The sequence below is a fragment of the Rutilus rutilus genome, assembly GCF_951802725.1.
Source record: "Rutilus rutilus genome assembly, chromosome: 13".
NCBI lineage: Eukaryota > Metazoa > Chordata > Actinopteri > Cypriniformes > Leuciscidae > Rutilus > Rutilus rutilus.
Genome location: NC_140218.1, coordinates 26,939,980 through 26,953,864, shown reverse-complemented (window position 1 = coordinate 26,953,864; position 13,885 = coordinate 26,939,980). Strand labels below are relative to the sequence as shown.

The 13,885-nt window shown below is 37.3% G+C and overlaps 2 protein-coding genes across 2 annotated transcripts in view; both read left to right on the top strand.

Moving 5' to 3' along the window:
* Nucleotides 1-425: 425 nt before the first annotated feature.
* eif4e3 (eukaryotic translation initiation factor 4E family member 3) lies at nucleotides 426-8,646 on the top strand. Its single transcript, XM_084427701.1, has 7 exons — nucleotides 426-782; nucleotides 1,986-2,058; nucleotides 3,777-3,871; nucleotides 5,621-5,681; nucleotides 5,850-5,916; nucleotides 6,473-6,628; nucleotides 6,806-8,646. The coding sequence occupies exons 1-7, from the start codon at nucleotides 607-609 to the stop codon at nucleotides 6,850-6,852; spliced, it is 675 nt and encodes a 224-aa protein (XP_084283827.1). The 5' UTR covers nucleotides 426-606; the 3' UTR covers nucleotides 6,853-8,646.
* Nucleotides 8,647-9,002: 356 nt separating this feature from the next.
* Nucleotides 9,003-13,885, top strand: part of foxp1a (forkhead box P1a) — a 47,220-nt gene continuing 42,337 nt past the window's right edge. Inside the window, exon 1 of the mRNA XM_084427699.1 lies at nucleotides 9,003-9,389. The gene's annotated coding sequence lies outside the window, so the exon portion shown is untranslated. The remainder of the gene's footprint in view (nucleotides 9,390-13,885) is intronic.

The following is a 13,885-nucleotide window of genomic DNA, read 5'->3' as shown; positions in this document are numbered from 1 at the left end:
GTATTGGTCAAATCTAGTAGTTTAAATGTAAATAAAATAACAAAAAATCTCCAACAAATTGCATTAAAAATAGAAAAAAAAATATTAAAATGAAATAAAATATGCTCTCTGGACTAAAAAATAAAAATGAAGTATAATTTGAGGGCTTCGGGTCATTTTGACCCGCGAGTGAAGAATTTGTTACAGGACGCGTTAAAGAATGTTTGCTGGTAACGTTAATCAGACAGTGGACTTCCATAGGGGGGGAAATACGATGGAAGTCAATGGGTGCCGTCAACTTCTTTATTGTTCAACAGAAGAAAGAAAATCATACAGGTTTGTAACAACATGAGGATGAGTAAATGATGACTGGATTTTCAATTTTAGGTGAACTATCCCTTTAAAACATGTCTGTATGCTTTTATTTTGAAGTGTATATTATTTGAGACAGATTGCGCTGTGTGTGACTTCACCCTCTGTTGTTGTTGTGTCGGTGACGCGGCAAGTCCAGCCGGCCGAACTGCAGATGAGTCAGCAGCATCAATAATCTGCTATCTTTGGATGTGGAAGTTAATATAGACCTCCCAGCAAAACACTCACATAGCGATTAGAGGTAATAAAGCAAAAATGGCGGTTCCTGCAGCCCCGAACCTGCAGCTGAACACGGCGAGACAAAGCAGCCCTGTGAACTCTACAGAAAACAACATCCACATCGACGAGAGAGAGCTGGAAAACATCACCAACAGCGTCGAGGACGGCACCTCTCTGCCTCTGCACTCGCCCTGGACCTTCTGGCTCGATCGGTAGGGTGGTGTTGTCATATTACTGTTAAGTTAGCTGCTAGAATGGATTCGACTTTCTACATTCACAAGCCTGTTAACAAAGGCCCAAGATTTAAATTTCTCTTTTTTTTTAATAGTTAATCTTACTCTTTTCAGGTTCTAAACGAGCACATCTAACACCATCACACGGTTCAAGTGGCTATATTTAGTGTTTGTAAGCTTTCTGGGCTCTATAATGCAGAGCTGATATAATAACTTAGTAAAGTAGGTCGAGTCACCTGTAGGTCATGGTTGTTATTTAATATCAGATATCATGTCCTTTCTGAAGCTCTGGAAATCATGTAGCAGTGTAAGTTAATACTGTAAGGGTGTACCTCAAGGCTCTGTCATGAGCCCAGTTAAGTTTTGTTTTGTTTGAATTTTTTTTAAATGTAGGACACTGTCAATGCAAAACAACTCATGAGATTGTGAAATGGCCACATCTAATGTTATGTTGATTGTTAATTTGCATAAAAACGTCATTTACACTATATAATGTCACTGAAAAAAAAAAAATGCTGTAAACCTGTGATAAATAATGTAGTTTCTTTTTTCTTCAGCTTATCTTCCGTACAATTCTCTTTTGGTAATGATTTTCAAAGGGTTGAAGTCCTATTTACTGACTTGACATTTGGTTGCCATAACGATTGTGAAAGGCTTGTGTTCTGTCTCATTACATGATCACAAGCACTGACATTAGACAGAAGATAAAACCTCTATGAATCTATGATTTATGACACAGATATGGGTGATGTGCCCAGCTTAGTGAAGCACAAATGTCTCATTTGAAGGGATAAAAGTGAAACTTCTGTTATCATTTGCTCACACTCATGGCATTGCAAAATTGTACGACGTTTTATTGCCTGTGGAACACAAAAGGTGAACTTCTGAAGAATATCCTGACTTGACCTCTCTTTATCACATAATACGAGGCTGTCAAGCTCCAAAATGACAAAAAGCACAGCTCTCCACAGCAGCCAGCTGTCATTTTGAAGCGTGACGGCACCAGTTCAGTTATCCTGGCCACTCTTTTGATAATATTACTCAGAAATTCACCTTTGTTCCACAGAAGACAGAAAGTCATACAGGTTTGGAACGAGTAAGTGATGACAGAATTAAAAATGTGATTCTTTTAAAGCTATTTGTCAACAAACACCTTGTAATTCTACTTTATTTATCTTCCAGGTCATTACCAGGTACAACGGCAGCAGAGTGTGAATCAAATCTGAAAAAGATATATACCGTCCACACTGTACAGGTAGGTGTTGCACCTTTATTATAAGTGTTTTTCAATTGCCATTTACAGCTAATTGAGCACAAATTTTATGTTTTGCCGGACCAGCCTGAAAAACGGGTGGTTTTAATATCTATGAAGTGTGTGTTATTTCTGTTTTGATGGAGTTTTCATTGTGAAATATGCAGATGTGGAGGCAGTCAGAATTTGACAGATGCTAATAAATTACTGATGTTTTTTATGTTGGTACTGATAATAAATATATTGACCGTATGATTGTTTTTTCCATTTATTAATGCTTCAATTTGGATTTATATGCCTTAAGTGATATTAGGAATCAAAACATTATTATTTACATTAATAAACAACACAATTAACTGTTTAATGCTTTTGCAAACCAGCAGAAATGGGGTTTTCTGTTAGAATTGGAAAAATATTGTCTCCCATACATTGTGCATCATCTTTTTTAGCGCAATTTTCCACCGGACAAAATTGCGATTGTTAACTCATGATTTCTGTTCGTTCTGTCTGTGCGCACCAATCTTGCACTTCTATCTACTCCTCAACCAGACCACCTAGAGACTTCGGGTTTTTGGCATTATGTTAAGGAAGGTCTAATCTCGGGAACGCACAAAAAAAATCCAGGAAAAGATTTTGGATTTCCTGGAAATTCCAGAAAAAATCTGTTTTTTGCTAATTTCTCGGCAACCATAATAGCTATCGAGTTGAAACAGATAGCTTCTAAAATTTACAATAATATTAGAAAAAAAGATATGATCAAAAAACTTTCCTTTATGCTTCAAAAATTGAATTTTGAGTGTTGTGATCCTGTCACAGGGACCATTCACTGTTCTTCAGAATAACACATGGAGGTCGTTAAATGCCATTAAAGTGTTTATTTTAGGTTCTCCCAAGCCAGCAAAGTACAGGGGGTCACAGGTGCCAAGGCATGAAAAATTCAAAAAAAAAGAAAAAAACTTCAATATAAACCACAAGAACCTTGTATCAGGTCTGTTCCTTCAATCAAAGTACTCAGCAGATACTGCATTCACTACCAACAGTCTTAGCCCTCCTGATCACTCAATTCTGTGAGAATTTATACACCTGGGTACAACCATTTCTCACCAATAATCACCTGGGAAAGTAATTAAGACCATAAACATGTAATACATTCCAAGTAACAATAGTATGTGATCAAGTAACCAGTTCCTTCACCACACAAATTCAAATAACAGTACAAGCTTCAATAAATAAACTTCCATAGTAATTAGAGGAAATAAACATCAATGACATCAAACCAATTCCCCCTCTTTTCCCACCACACTTGGTATCTCCCACTCCCCATGATGCAACACAGTACAGGTATAAAAGCATGAGAAAAGTCCATTCCAGTCTTTTACTCAAATCAAGATGTCCGCCACCATATATGCTGATCCATGCGATAATCAACAGTTTGTAGCAAACTTTAAATGTCCTCTGAGTTAGTGCTCAGGTGGCCAGTCTGAAACACAACAGTATAGTTGTAGGTATATATTTTTGTGGCTAATCCATCTCTCCTGTTGCTGGTACTTCAAGGTAAATAAAGAGTCTTTTACAAACCAAATGTGTGTACATGTGTGTGTTGAAAGGGCTAACAAGGGGTCACAAGAGCAGAGGGTAGCTCTGTGACAGATCCCATGACGTGAGAAAATTGCGCTAAAACACTCACTGAGTTTTTATTACTTGTTTATTATTACATACAGAGTTTCTGGAGCGTGTACAACAACATCCCTTCTGTGTCCGGCCTTCCTCTGAGGTGTAGCTATCATTTAATGCGAGGAGAAAGAAGACCACTATGGTGAGTTTGAGTTTCATGCAAGAAGATTCAGCCAATTAATTACTTTTATTCAGCAAGGATGCATTATTGATCAAATACATGCTGTTTTTGTACTCTCTATTCATCAAATGATCCTAAAAAAAGTGTTTCCACAAACATATTAAAGGTGCTATGTGTAAAAATTGAGGTAAAAATATCCAAAAAATTAGCTACACGCATCAAAAGAATGAGAAGAAATAAGGGCGATGATGTCATAAAAAAAATGTCAAGTTATAGTGCTGCAGAGATATCAACCTAAATTAGCATTAGCATTACTAGCCACGGCCCGACAGGTGTCGTAATACCAGTTTCGGCCATGGGAGGCGGTATGCGGGCAACATAACCACCAGCCAAACATGCAATACACGAATAACTCGCACGGCTTGTGGGCGTACTAGAACCTGATGTCAATCCGTGTGGAAAGTAGCCTACAGCCCCACTACTACATTCAAATAAAATCTGATAAAAAAGGAACAGAACCAGAGTAAACATTGGCACTGCTTTCCATCGCTGGAGACAACTAATGGACATGAAAAAAATGAGGTTTGACTCCGAACTTGCAACATTTCTTTTGGATTGGTAAGTAAGATGCTGTTAGTATTTCGTTAGAAGTTTGTTTTATATGTTTGTGTAGATTTTCGGGAAGTTATAACATAGAAATGTATCGAAGGCTGTTCGATAAACGTATATAACGTTCATAAATACAGTATTGTAATATAGTACACATAGCACAATCTCTATTGCTCTTTTTTTCTTGCCAACTACGTGACCTATATTATGTATATTAAATGGCTTTCCTGAGGTAAATCTGACATAATTGTTCTCCAGCTGTGTTATTGACCTCTTCACGCTGATAAAAAAACACTGATTGGTCGATATTATGTATGAGGAATACATTTTGGTAAATTGTAGCCTAACGTTACTGTATCTTTCAGTGTTCGTGTTTTTTTACTATTATTAGCTAGTAGAGATGTTCGGTTTACGTGCGCTAGGATCTGTCGTGTAACATTTACAAGCGCCAAAACGGTATTTATTGTTTGAATTGCGTGATAAAATTGACAGAATCTGAGAGCTGAGATTTTTTTTATATCATAACTAACCTGCTCTGTCTAGTCTGTCGGTATCCGTGTCCTCTTTGCTTCGCGATTTTTCTGTGCGTGAGAAAATTGATGTGTGGGGTGAGAGCGTGTGAAAAGTGTTTGCGTGTGTCTCACGGTTAATGCGTGAGAGTTGGAAGCTCTGGTTACGTTGGCGCTAGCTTGGTCAACATCAGCGAATGCTGTCTGTCAAATTAATGTAATTCAAACTAACAATAAAAATGTAATATGAACAAAACGAATATGAACATATTCACTGGTAAAGGTGAAGGGGAGTAGCTTGAAGATATTCATACTCTAGAGTAGACCAACTCACTTTCTGGAGGTATACTGCCCCCATCTGGTATGGAATGTGGAGTATGAATTTATTTATTTTTACACAAGGCACCTTTAAGTAGCTCAACTGTTTTCATCATTGATAATAATAAGAAATGAGCATCAAATCAGCATATTAGAATGATTTCTGCAGGATTATGTGACACTGAAGACATAAAAATAAAATAAAAAAAATCTTACAGACCCCAAACTTTTTAACGGTAGTGTACATTTCATTACACTTTAGTTTTGGAAATGTCTTTAAAGCAGTTCACATAAAACCATTTAGTTGAATATATTGTTCTCTATGTCAACACAGGGAAGAGGAAAGCAATGCAAAGGGAGGCGTTTGGAAAATGAAAGTGCCAAAGGAGAGCACAGTAAGTCTGTTTATTAATGGTTTCAGTTCAAGCCTAAAGCTTTTTGACTGTTAGACTGTAAATACATAAAATGCGCACTTCACAGATTCAGTATTTTCCTAATGCTTTCTGGTGTGTTTGATCGCTGCCAGATTGTAATTTTATTGCCCGTATCTGTTTTTCTCACAGTCAGCTGTGTGGAAAGAGTTGCTGTTGGCTACGATCGGTGAACAATTCACGGATTATTGTGCATCAGGTGAGTGTAGATATGAGTTTTAGTAAATTATTTATATTTGTTTGTTTTATTGATATCATTTAACCCCTCTGGTGCTCCTCATTTAGGGGTCACACTCATAATTATCCCAGTGTATAACAAATATAACTTTTTTTCACCAAAGTAATGTATTTTACTTTAATAATATTTTTTATTTAATATTTTGAAGGAATTGAATGGTACTAAATAAGATTTATGCAATAATTATGATGAACACAATACATTTATTTAGCATTGTAGCTGATTTGTAGATTGTAACACTTTTTTTTTTTTTTTTTCCTTTAATTTCCCATTCATTTCTATTTTTTTTTTTTTTTTACTATTTAACCTTTTTGAAATAATGTCCACAATTTTCTATTAAATTTTTTGCCACAAAACTCACATTGTCATACCATTCTGATGAAGTACACATTTTTTTTTTTTTACATTTTAAACGTACTTTTTTTTTTAAATCTGTCTTAAAGTGACCGAAGAGCACCAGTGGGTTTTAAAATGAATAAGAACGATTAAAGAATAATAATTTCTGTCTGTCTTTTAGAGGATGAAGTTGTAGGAGTGAGTGTCAGCGTGAGAGAAAGAGAAGATGTGGTTCAGGTCTGGAATGGAAACGCCTCTTTTGCCAATGAGGCAAACGTTTTAGGAAGAATCTACGAGCTTCTTCCACAGATATCTTTTAAAGCAGTATTTTATAAACGTAAGTGTCACATTCTTCTCACTTAATGTCACACTGTTTACTGTTTACAGAACATTAGATGACATTAGCATTACATTTGTTCCTATGCCGTTCAGTTATGTTCGATACGTTTTTTTTTATTCGAATTGTATTCAAGTGTAAGAACAGTGACTGATTTAAAACTTCTTCCTTTTTCAGCACACGAGGAGCACCATGCATTTGAAGGTGGTCGCTCAAGACATTAGCAAGCTTTGCACATTCGTCACGTTTTTCCCTCTTTTTGGACTGATCCTAGAAAATGGACTGAAAACGGAAGACAAAAACAAAAGAACTCTTGGGTTTTGTAGTTGTTTGATATCATAGGGAATGTTAAAGCCCTGTTTTTAAGTTGTAAGCGTTGCAGATGATCCCTCCAAGCTTTGCGTGAGGAGTTTTCTCACACCAGGTATTTAGGCGATATCAGTAAAGATCACGTAGTAGCATATGTATTATAAATCATCACAACAGAGCAATGTTGCCAATTGTTATCATTCCCCCTCCCCTATTTCTAGGTTTATTGATTAAATGTGCAGTCCGGTGACAGTTGCTGCTTGTCAAAATATATACTCGACGTGTTAGACATTTTATTTGAAGAGTTAGAGCGTCCATTAGGATCAAACTCTTAGGGCTGTTTTCCCAGACGCACATTAGGCATAACCTTAAACTAAAAGAAATAGTCCAAGGCTAAGCTTAATGCGTTTCTGGGAAACTATTTTTTATGCAAAAGTATTGCACATTTCTCTTTGAAAAAAAAATTAAATAAAAATCTCTTTGGCTTGGAGGTTAATGATTTCAGAGCAAATGTAAGTGGGTGTAAGACAACCTTGGTTGCAACCGTAAATATACAGCGAAATGCATATGCAATTCCTCGGTTTCACCCCCGAACTGAATATTTAAGGACATTTAAATAATCCTGAATTAATCACATGAGGGTAAAAATCTTGCATCTTGCAAACGGCTTTGCTTTTATGATTTCGGAAAACTGTATCCAGACCTCCTCTTGTAGTATTTTATGTAAATGAAAGCTGTTTTAGAATGGCGTCTGAGCACTGTTGAACTTCTCTTTTCTTTTTTTTGGTTACTGCGTTGTGGTTTGAAATCCTGCATTATGTTATTAACTGTAGCCCCAAATCCCATAAGTGTCTCGTCTTTGTCAGAATAGTCCAAATGCTTAATATAAGTCCTTCTTTTTTTTCTTTTTTTTACGTACGCATTTGCTCCTAACTGCCTTTTTATTCAGTATAATCACACTGTGTCTTGTTTCAGAGTGCTTATTATTGTAGTTTGTTTTATTGTGTTTGGATGGATGGTTATGTTGGAAAACCTGAGTCGAGAGGGGCTAGTGTAGATATTGTCAAATTATGTAACTGAAAATGACTTGTGTAATCATCAGAGCATATATTTTTTAGTTTTTCAGTACCAAAGAAAATTCCTTTCTGTTCTCCTATGTTATAATTTATCATGTCCTGCGTCCTTCTGCATAGGCATAGAGGGAGTTACAACCACGTTTCTTATGTTTGTCTTTACCGATTCTCACTTTCTGCCGTGTCTCGCGTGATGCTGTGTGCCGATTTTATTTAGGTTTGTCAAGCCCGAAAAGACCTGCATCACGAACCAGGTCTCTTAATGCACTAAAAAAAAAGCACAATTATGAGTTTGTCCTTCATATGGACAGGGATGTGCAAAATAACCTGTACATGCAGCTGACCTTTCATATTTAAGCCTTTTCCTACCTATCACTCAATCTCTACATGAGATATGTGAGTTCTGATGTGGATTTCTGGAGCATTTGTCGGTTTTCCAGGCTCCCAATCAGGATCTGAAACCTCAAACTGATTGTCAATCTTCTGGAATGGTGCCTTGTGTTCTCCCAGGGTTTCACTCATAGAATGTTTTGGTTTTCTCTATGTATTTAATCAGTTATATTATTCGTTTTTTTTCTTTCTTTTCTTTTGCTTATAGGTTTTGAAATATTGAATAAATACGAAGCAGAATTCGAAGTATGAGTATTGCAGTTATTTTCAACATAATATTGTGTCTTTTATTTCAACTGCATGCACTAATGAAGTACTTTATGTATGTGGTCTGCAATGAATGAAGAATCCTGTAATTGTGCACAATTTTGTTCACCGCAAGGTGGCGCTGCCCCTCCGTCAAACGCAATTTCACGTCGTCACTCGTCTGCATCTACATTACATTTAGTTAATTCACATTTCACCAGATTTGTGGAAGCTCTATAGGTTTTATTTTACCGCCCGCTCGTGTTTATCATGTCATTGATCAATGTACCATGAAAGGACACATATTTAGTCATGTGCGCAACAGTATTTGTTCCTCGCTCCTTGAGCGACGAATCACTTCAGCCCTCAGCAGCAGGTGGACGTGACGTCACGCCTCTACAGCTACTCTGAAACATACGACAAAAAATGTGTTTTGCCTCGACTCACACAATAACTTTATCCAATTAATATCGTTTATGGTTTATAATTCAACGCTCGCTGTAAACGGCACCGTATACGTGCAAAAGCTGTTTGCGTTGTCCGTAAAGTAGTCCCTAGGACGCGCACTGCGGATGAATACACTTGTTTACATTGTGCTACACGCGGCAGTGTCGGCCAGCGCGCGCTGCTACGCGAGCTTCATGGGAGAGCGACGCACTGCGCTTCACAGCTCGCGAAAGTTCGTTCCGCGGTCACCGTGAAAGTTTTCAATATCTGCCCGTTGAGAAACCATTTCATCCCCGGTGAGTTTCTTCTTTTTATCAAGTTTCTTTCTCGGTGTTCATTCCTAATTTACATGTGAGGTTGATTTGCTAGTTATTAGCCTTATCACAACTAACGGCAGCGCTGGAGAGTAGACAGTCAGACAGGAGGGGCAGCTAATTCAACGCTCTCCACAGTTTTATCGCCATTTATTTAGTATTTTATTACAGGTAATTTGCCTTGAACAGAGTCGGTGGCTTGCATAACACACAGTTATTGTCGTAGGACAGTATTTTAAAGCCCTCATGGGAGTGTTAGCTGGCTAACATGTGCCTTTGGTTCAGTTCATGTGGAGAACAAAAACAGCCAGAGTAACTTCAGTTCAAGACAGTAACGTTATGTCTCTGTCGTAAATCACCTCGTCTCATCACTGTTTTTTATTATTAAATTGTTACGACAACAAAACAAATATCAACACAGCTTGCATAAAATATACTGTACATATACGATCTTATATATGAACGAACGTACAAATTATACATACATTAATTTGACTATTTATCATATCAAATATACCTACACATACTTTTTTCTGACAAAATGAATCAAATAAATACATTTAGAATAAATAAAGCAAAAGTAAAGCATCCTCGTCCATTCAAACTTATTATACAGCCTGTATTACAGTGTTTGTCATTTGGCATTAGTCAAACATAATTCAGCTGAGTGTTAATCCTGACTGGGTGGTTTGATTTTGGTCAGCAGGTTTAAACAGGGACTCACATGCAGGATAGAGGTGTAACTTTGGGTTTGTCTCAACCTGGTGAAGCTCCTTCCTAGACAGTATTTTTAGGCACCTATAATGCCTCAACGTGCTGCCTAGGCTTGCAGAACACTAGGCTTTCACAGCCACTATTTCTTTTGTTTGCTCGGTGTGCTCAGTTTCGTTATTCTTCACGAGTGTACTAAGGAGTTAAAAAGTTCTCCTTTAGTTTCACTGTTTGATGTTAAAGTTGTTGAAACTACAACAAACAAAAGAAAAGCAACGCCCCTTGACAGGTTTCATTTCTCCATTTGCCTCTGAGCATTTACAATTCAGTTAATCATTTGTTGGAGCTCTTATACAGGCATCCCATTCTGTCTTTATTACCCGAGTTGTCTGTTCTTAAACCAGGTGTTACCTGCCCTTAGGATCGGGTTCCCTCACTTTACAGTCCATTGTGAGGATCTGTCTATTCAGCACAACTGGAAAACACTTTCAGTAAGGCATTCAAGAGATTTTAATATGTTAATGCAGGGATTTCCAAAGGTTAATTTTTTTTTTTGTCAACCAAAACCCTTACTTAACCCTTCAAGTTGAACCCATTTACTTGAAGTTCAACCTGAGATTTTAAGTTAATATTTAAACAATTTAATGACACATGTTCACAGTTCACAGTTATTGGTCACATGACATGCAGGTAAACAAAATATTCAATCTTTTTATAGTTTTTATTGATTTTAATGTCTCATATTCACTCCTTACAGGAACCGACCAAGGTGCAATACAAATAGCCTATTTGTCTTATTCTTCGCTTTCAAACTTTCAAACCCTCAAGCTTTTAACATGTAAAATCCTCAAGCTTTTATTGGAGGAATGCTGTAAACTTCTTTCCCTAAAAATGTTTGACGTGAGAAAAAAACCTATAGCACACATTTCCTTCCCAATTCCCCACTCTGAAAACACAGAATGGCCACGTTCACACAGCAGAAGAATACAGTTGTCAGTCCTGTATTTGATTCCTTAACGTGCTTATGTTTACACACAGTTCAGTTGTATACGGGACTGACACCGCATAACCAAACTCACACCTGTACATTTTCAGGACAACCACATTCTTGGGAAACATGCGCTGTGTGAACCGAACCGGACTGGACAAAGTTGTCTGTCTCGTCATACGGCGGGAGAGAGCCGCTCCGGGTTGCACAAACGCACTTCTAGCGCATGTTGTGGGTTTTCATGTCCACCGGAGCGGCTCCCGTCAGTTTTGCGCTCCGCTCTCCTCTCAGATATAAAAGCTGCTGTCAGTTAATGAAGAGTGACTGTGAAGGGAGCCTATATAAGCTGCATGCATATGAACCAAGGCTGCACAATATATCAAAATATCACAAATGTATATATTTTGCAAGAACAGCTTGCAATAACTGGGATCATGATAAAAGACAGAGAAATTCAGGATAACCTGAAACCCTGAACCCCGTGGTTTACACTGATGTTAAAATACCACTTCTTATGTTTCAGTAAAACACTGATGATCACTTTCAGAAGTTGTAGGGATGTTTTCTTGTCACTAAAAGAATGTGAAACACGTATTTAAAATATATTTTAAAGATAATTTAAGTTTACTTTACACACTTTTTAAGTATTATCGTATCGCATATCGAAAATCGCATTATTTAATCTTCATCTTCAATATCGTGCAGCCCTAGTATGAACACACTCCCGCTCTTCACTCTGAAACTTCTACTACATAAACTAAATCACAGCCTTTGATTTGATCATCTCTATTTGATAAGATAATCACTATTTCAGTTTTATTTCAATTAATTGTGCAGCCCCATTTGTTTGTAATATGACGTTCAGTTTAATTAATCGTTAGCTTTTGATCAACTCACATCAACCCCCTGCGGTGCTATGGAAGTAAAATAATGTCAAATGTTTTTGAAACAAAAAAGCCTGTTGAATTGCACTACTTGAAAAAAATAGGCATTGCATTAACCATGCTTGCATTTTAATGCATTGTATTTTTAGGGCTTGCATTTTTATGGGCTGAAATTCAACATGGTTGAATATTTAAGCTGTGAATATTTCAATTAAAAACATTTCAAACACATTTTCATTATTAAAAATTCAGTAATCCATATTCACCTTTCATATTTCACTTCCAAAATATTCAAACTGTTTAAAAATACAACCTATAATATTCAACAGGCATTTTTCGGTCCATTTTATTTCGCTTTGCAAATTCAGTGGTTCAGATTCGACAGTAAATTCAACACTGACATCCAGGAACTGCAGGAAAAGCAGTAGATTGCCGAGCATACTCTCCATCTGCTGTTAGTCGACCTCACCAGAAGGAGGTGCAAAAGCGCGTGTTGTAGACGAAGACCAGCAACAGTTAGAGTAAGCCATTCATTCATAAAACTAATTTACAGCAATGTAAGTGTATTTGTGATTATTATGACAGCGGTTTTATGTTAAATTCAGTGTCGTCACGGTTACTCTTCCTGTGTAGCCTACATGCATCTGTCTCTACCGTGAACGAGATTAATGTTATTCCCCGATGCGGATGTACAGATCCAATGTTACATTTTTGAGGTTGACACATATTTGTCTTGGTTGTTTAGTTGCCTTAACTTTATATTGTGGCGATGTGCCTCATGCAGGCTATTTAGGGTTTCCCTCAATACTTAAGGACTCCCCTGCTGGACATATAAAACGCTTAACGTAGCTTAATGGACTAATACAGTGATATAAAAGACCAAACTCGCAGGCAAGCAGATGGACTCAACGCGCAAAGCTTAATGCTGAGCGTTTCCCAGTGATAGACTGGCATAAAGTTGGCTTGACGTTGGACATTCGCACATTTAGGGACCGTCTCTAAAGTGTATACGACATTGGTACACACGTTTCTAACTTCGATAGCATTTGAATAGAACGACTTACAGTCATAAAACCAACTGTAAAGTGTTCATGTAGTGTCAGGCATAGCCTACTGCGCACCCTTTAGATTTTTTTATATTTATTCAAATAAATTCAAGTTTGCTATTGAAGTTAGAAACGTGCCAATGTTGTATGCAACTTTGGAGACGGTCCCTAAATGTGCGAATGTCCAATGTCAAGCCAATTTTACATTTATTAGGCTACATTTAGTCATTTAGCAGACGGTTTTATCCAAAGCGAATTACAGTTAAACTAACAATAGGAGGACAACAATATGCAAGTGCTATGACTCTTCCCAGTTTAAGCTAATGCAGTACGCGTAGGCATACTATATATATATATATATATATATATATATATATATAGAGAGAGAGAGAGAGAGAGAGAGAGAGAGAGAATAAAATAGAAGAAAAAAGAAAGTGTTAGTATTAATTGATCAAGTGTTGATTTTGTGCCAGTATATCACGAAACGCTCAGCATGAAACTTTGCGCGTTAAGTTCATATTCTGAGTCCGTCTGCTTGCCTGTAGCCAGTAGCCTACAGCCTACATCCCCAATAAGGTGCGAGTTTGGTCTTATATCACTGTATTAGTCCATAAAGCTACATTAAGCGTTTTGTCCCGACGGAAGGGGAATCCTTGAGTATGAGGTATCAGGGTCCGAAATTAACACCCGCCAAGCGCCAAATGCGGGTAGATTTTCCGTTTGGCGAGTAAATCTCAAAAGGCTATCCGCCACAGTGGCGGGTGAATCAATGTTGATACCAAAATATGAAATTTTCAGCGCGCACGCGCTCTTCTGCCTCAACGCTCTCATCTGTTGACGGCGCTGAGG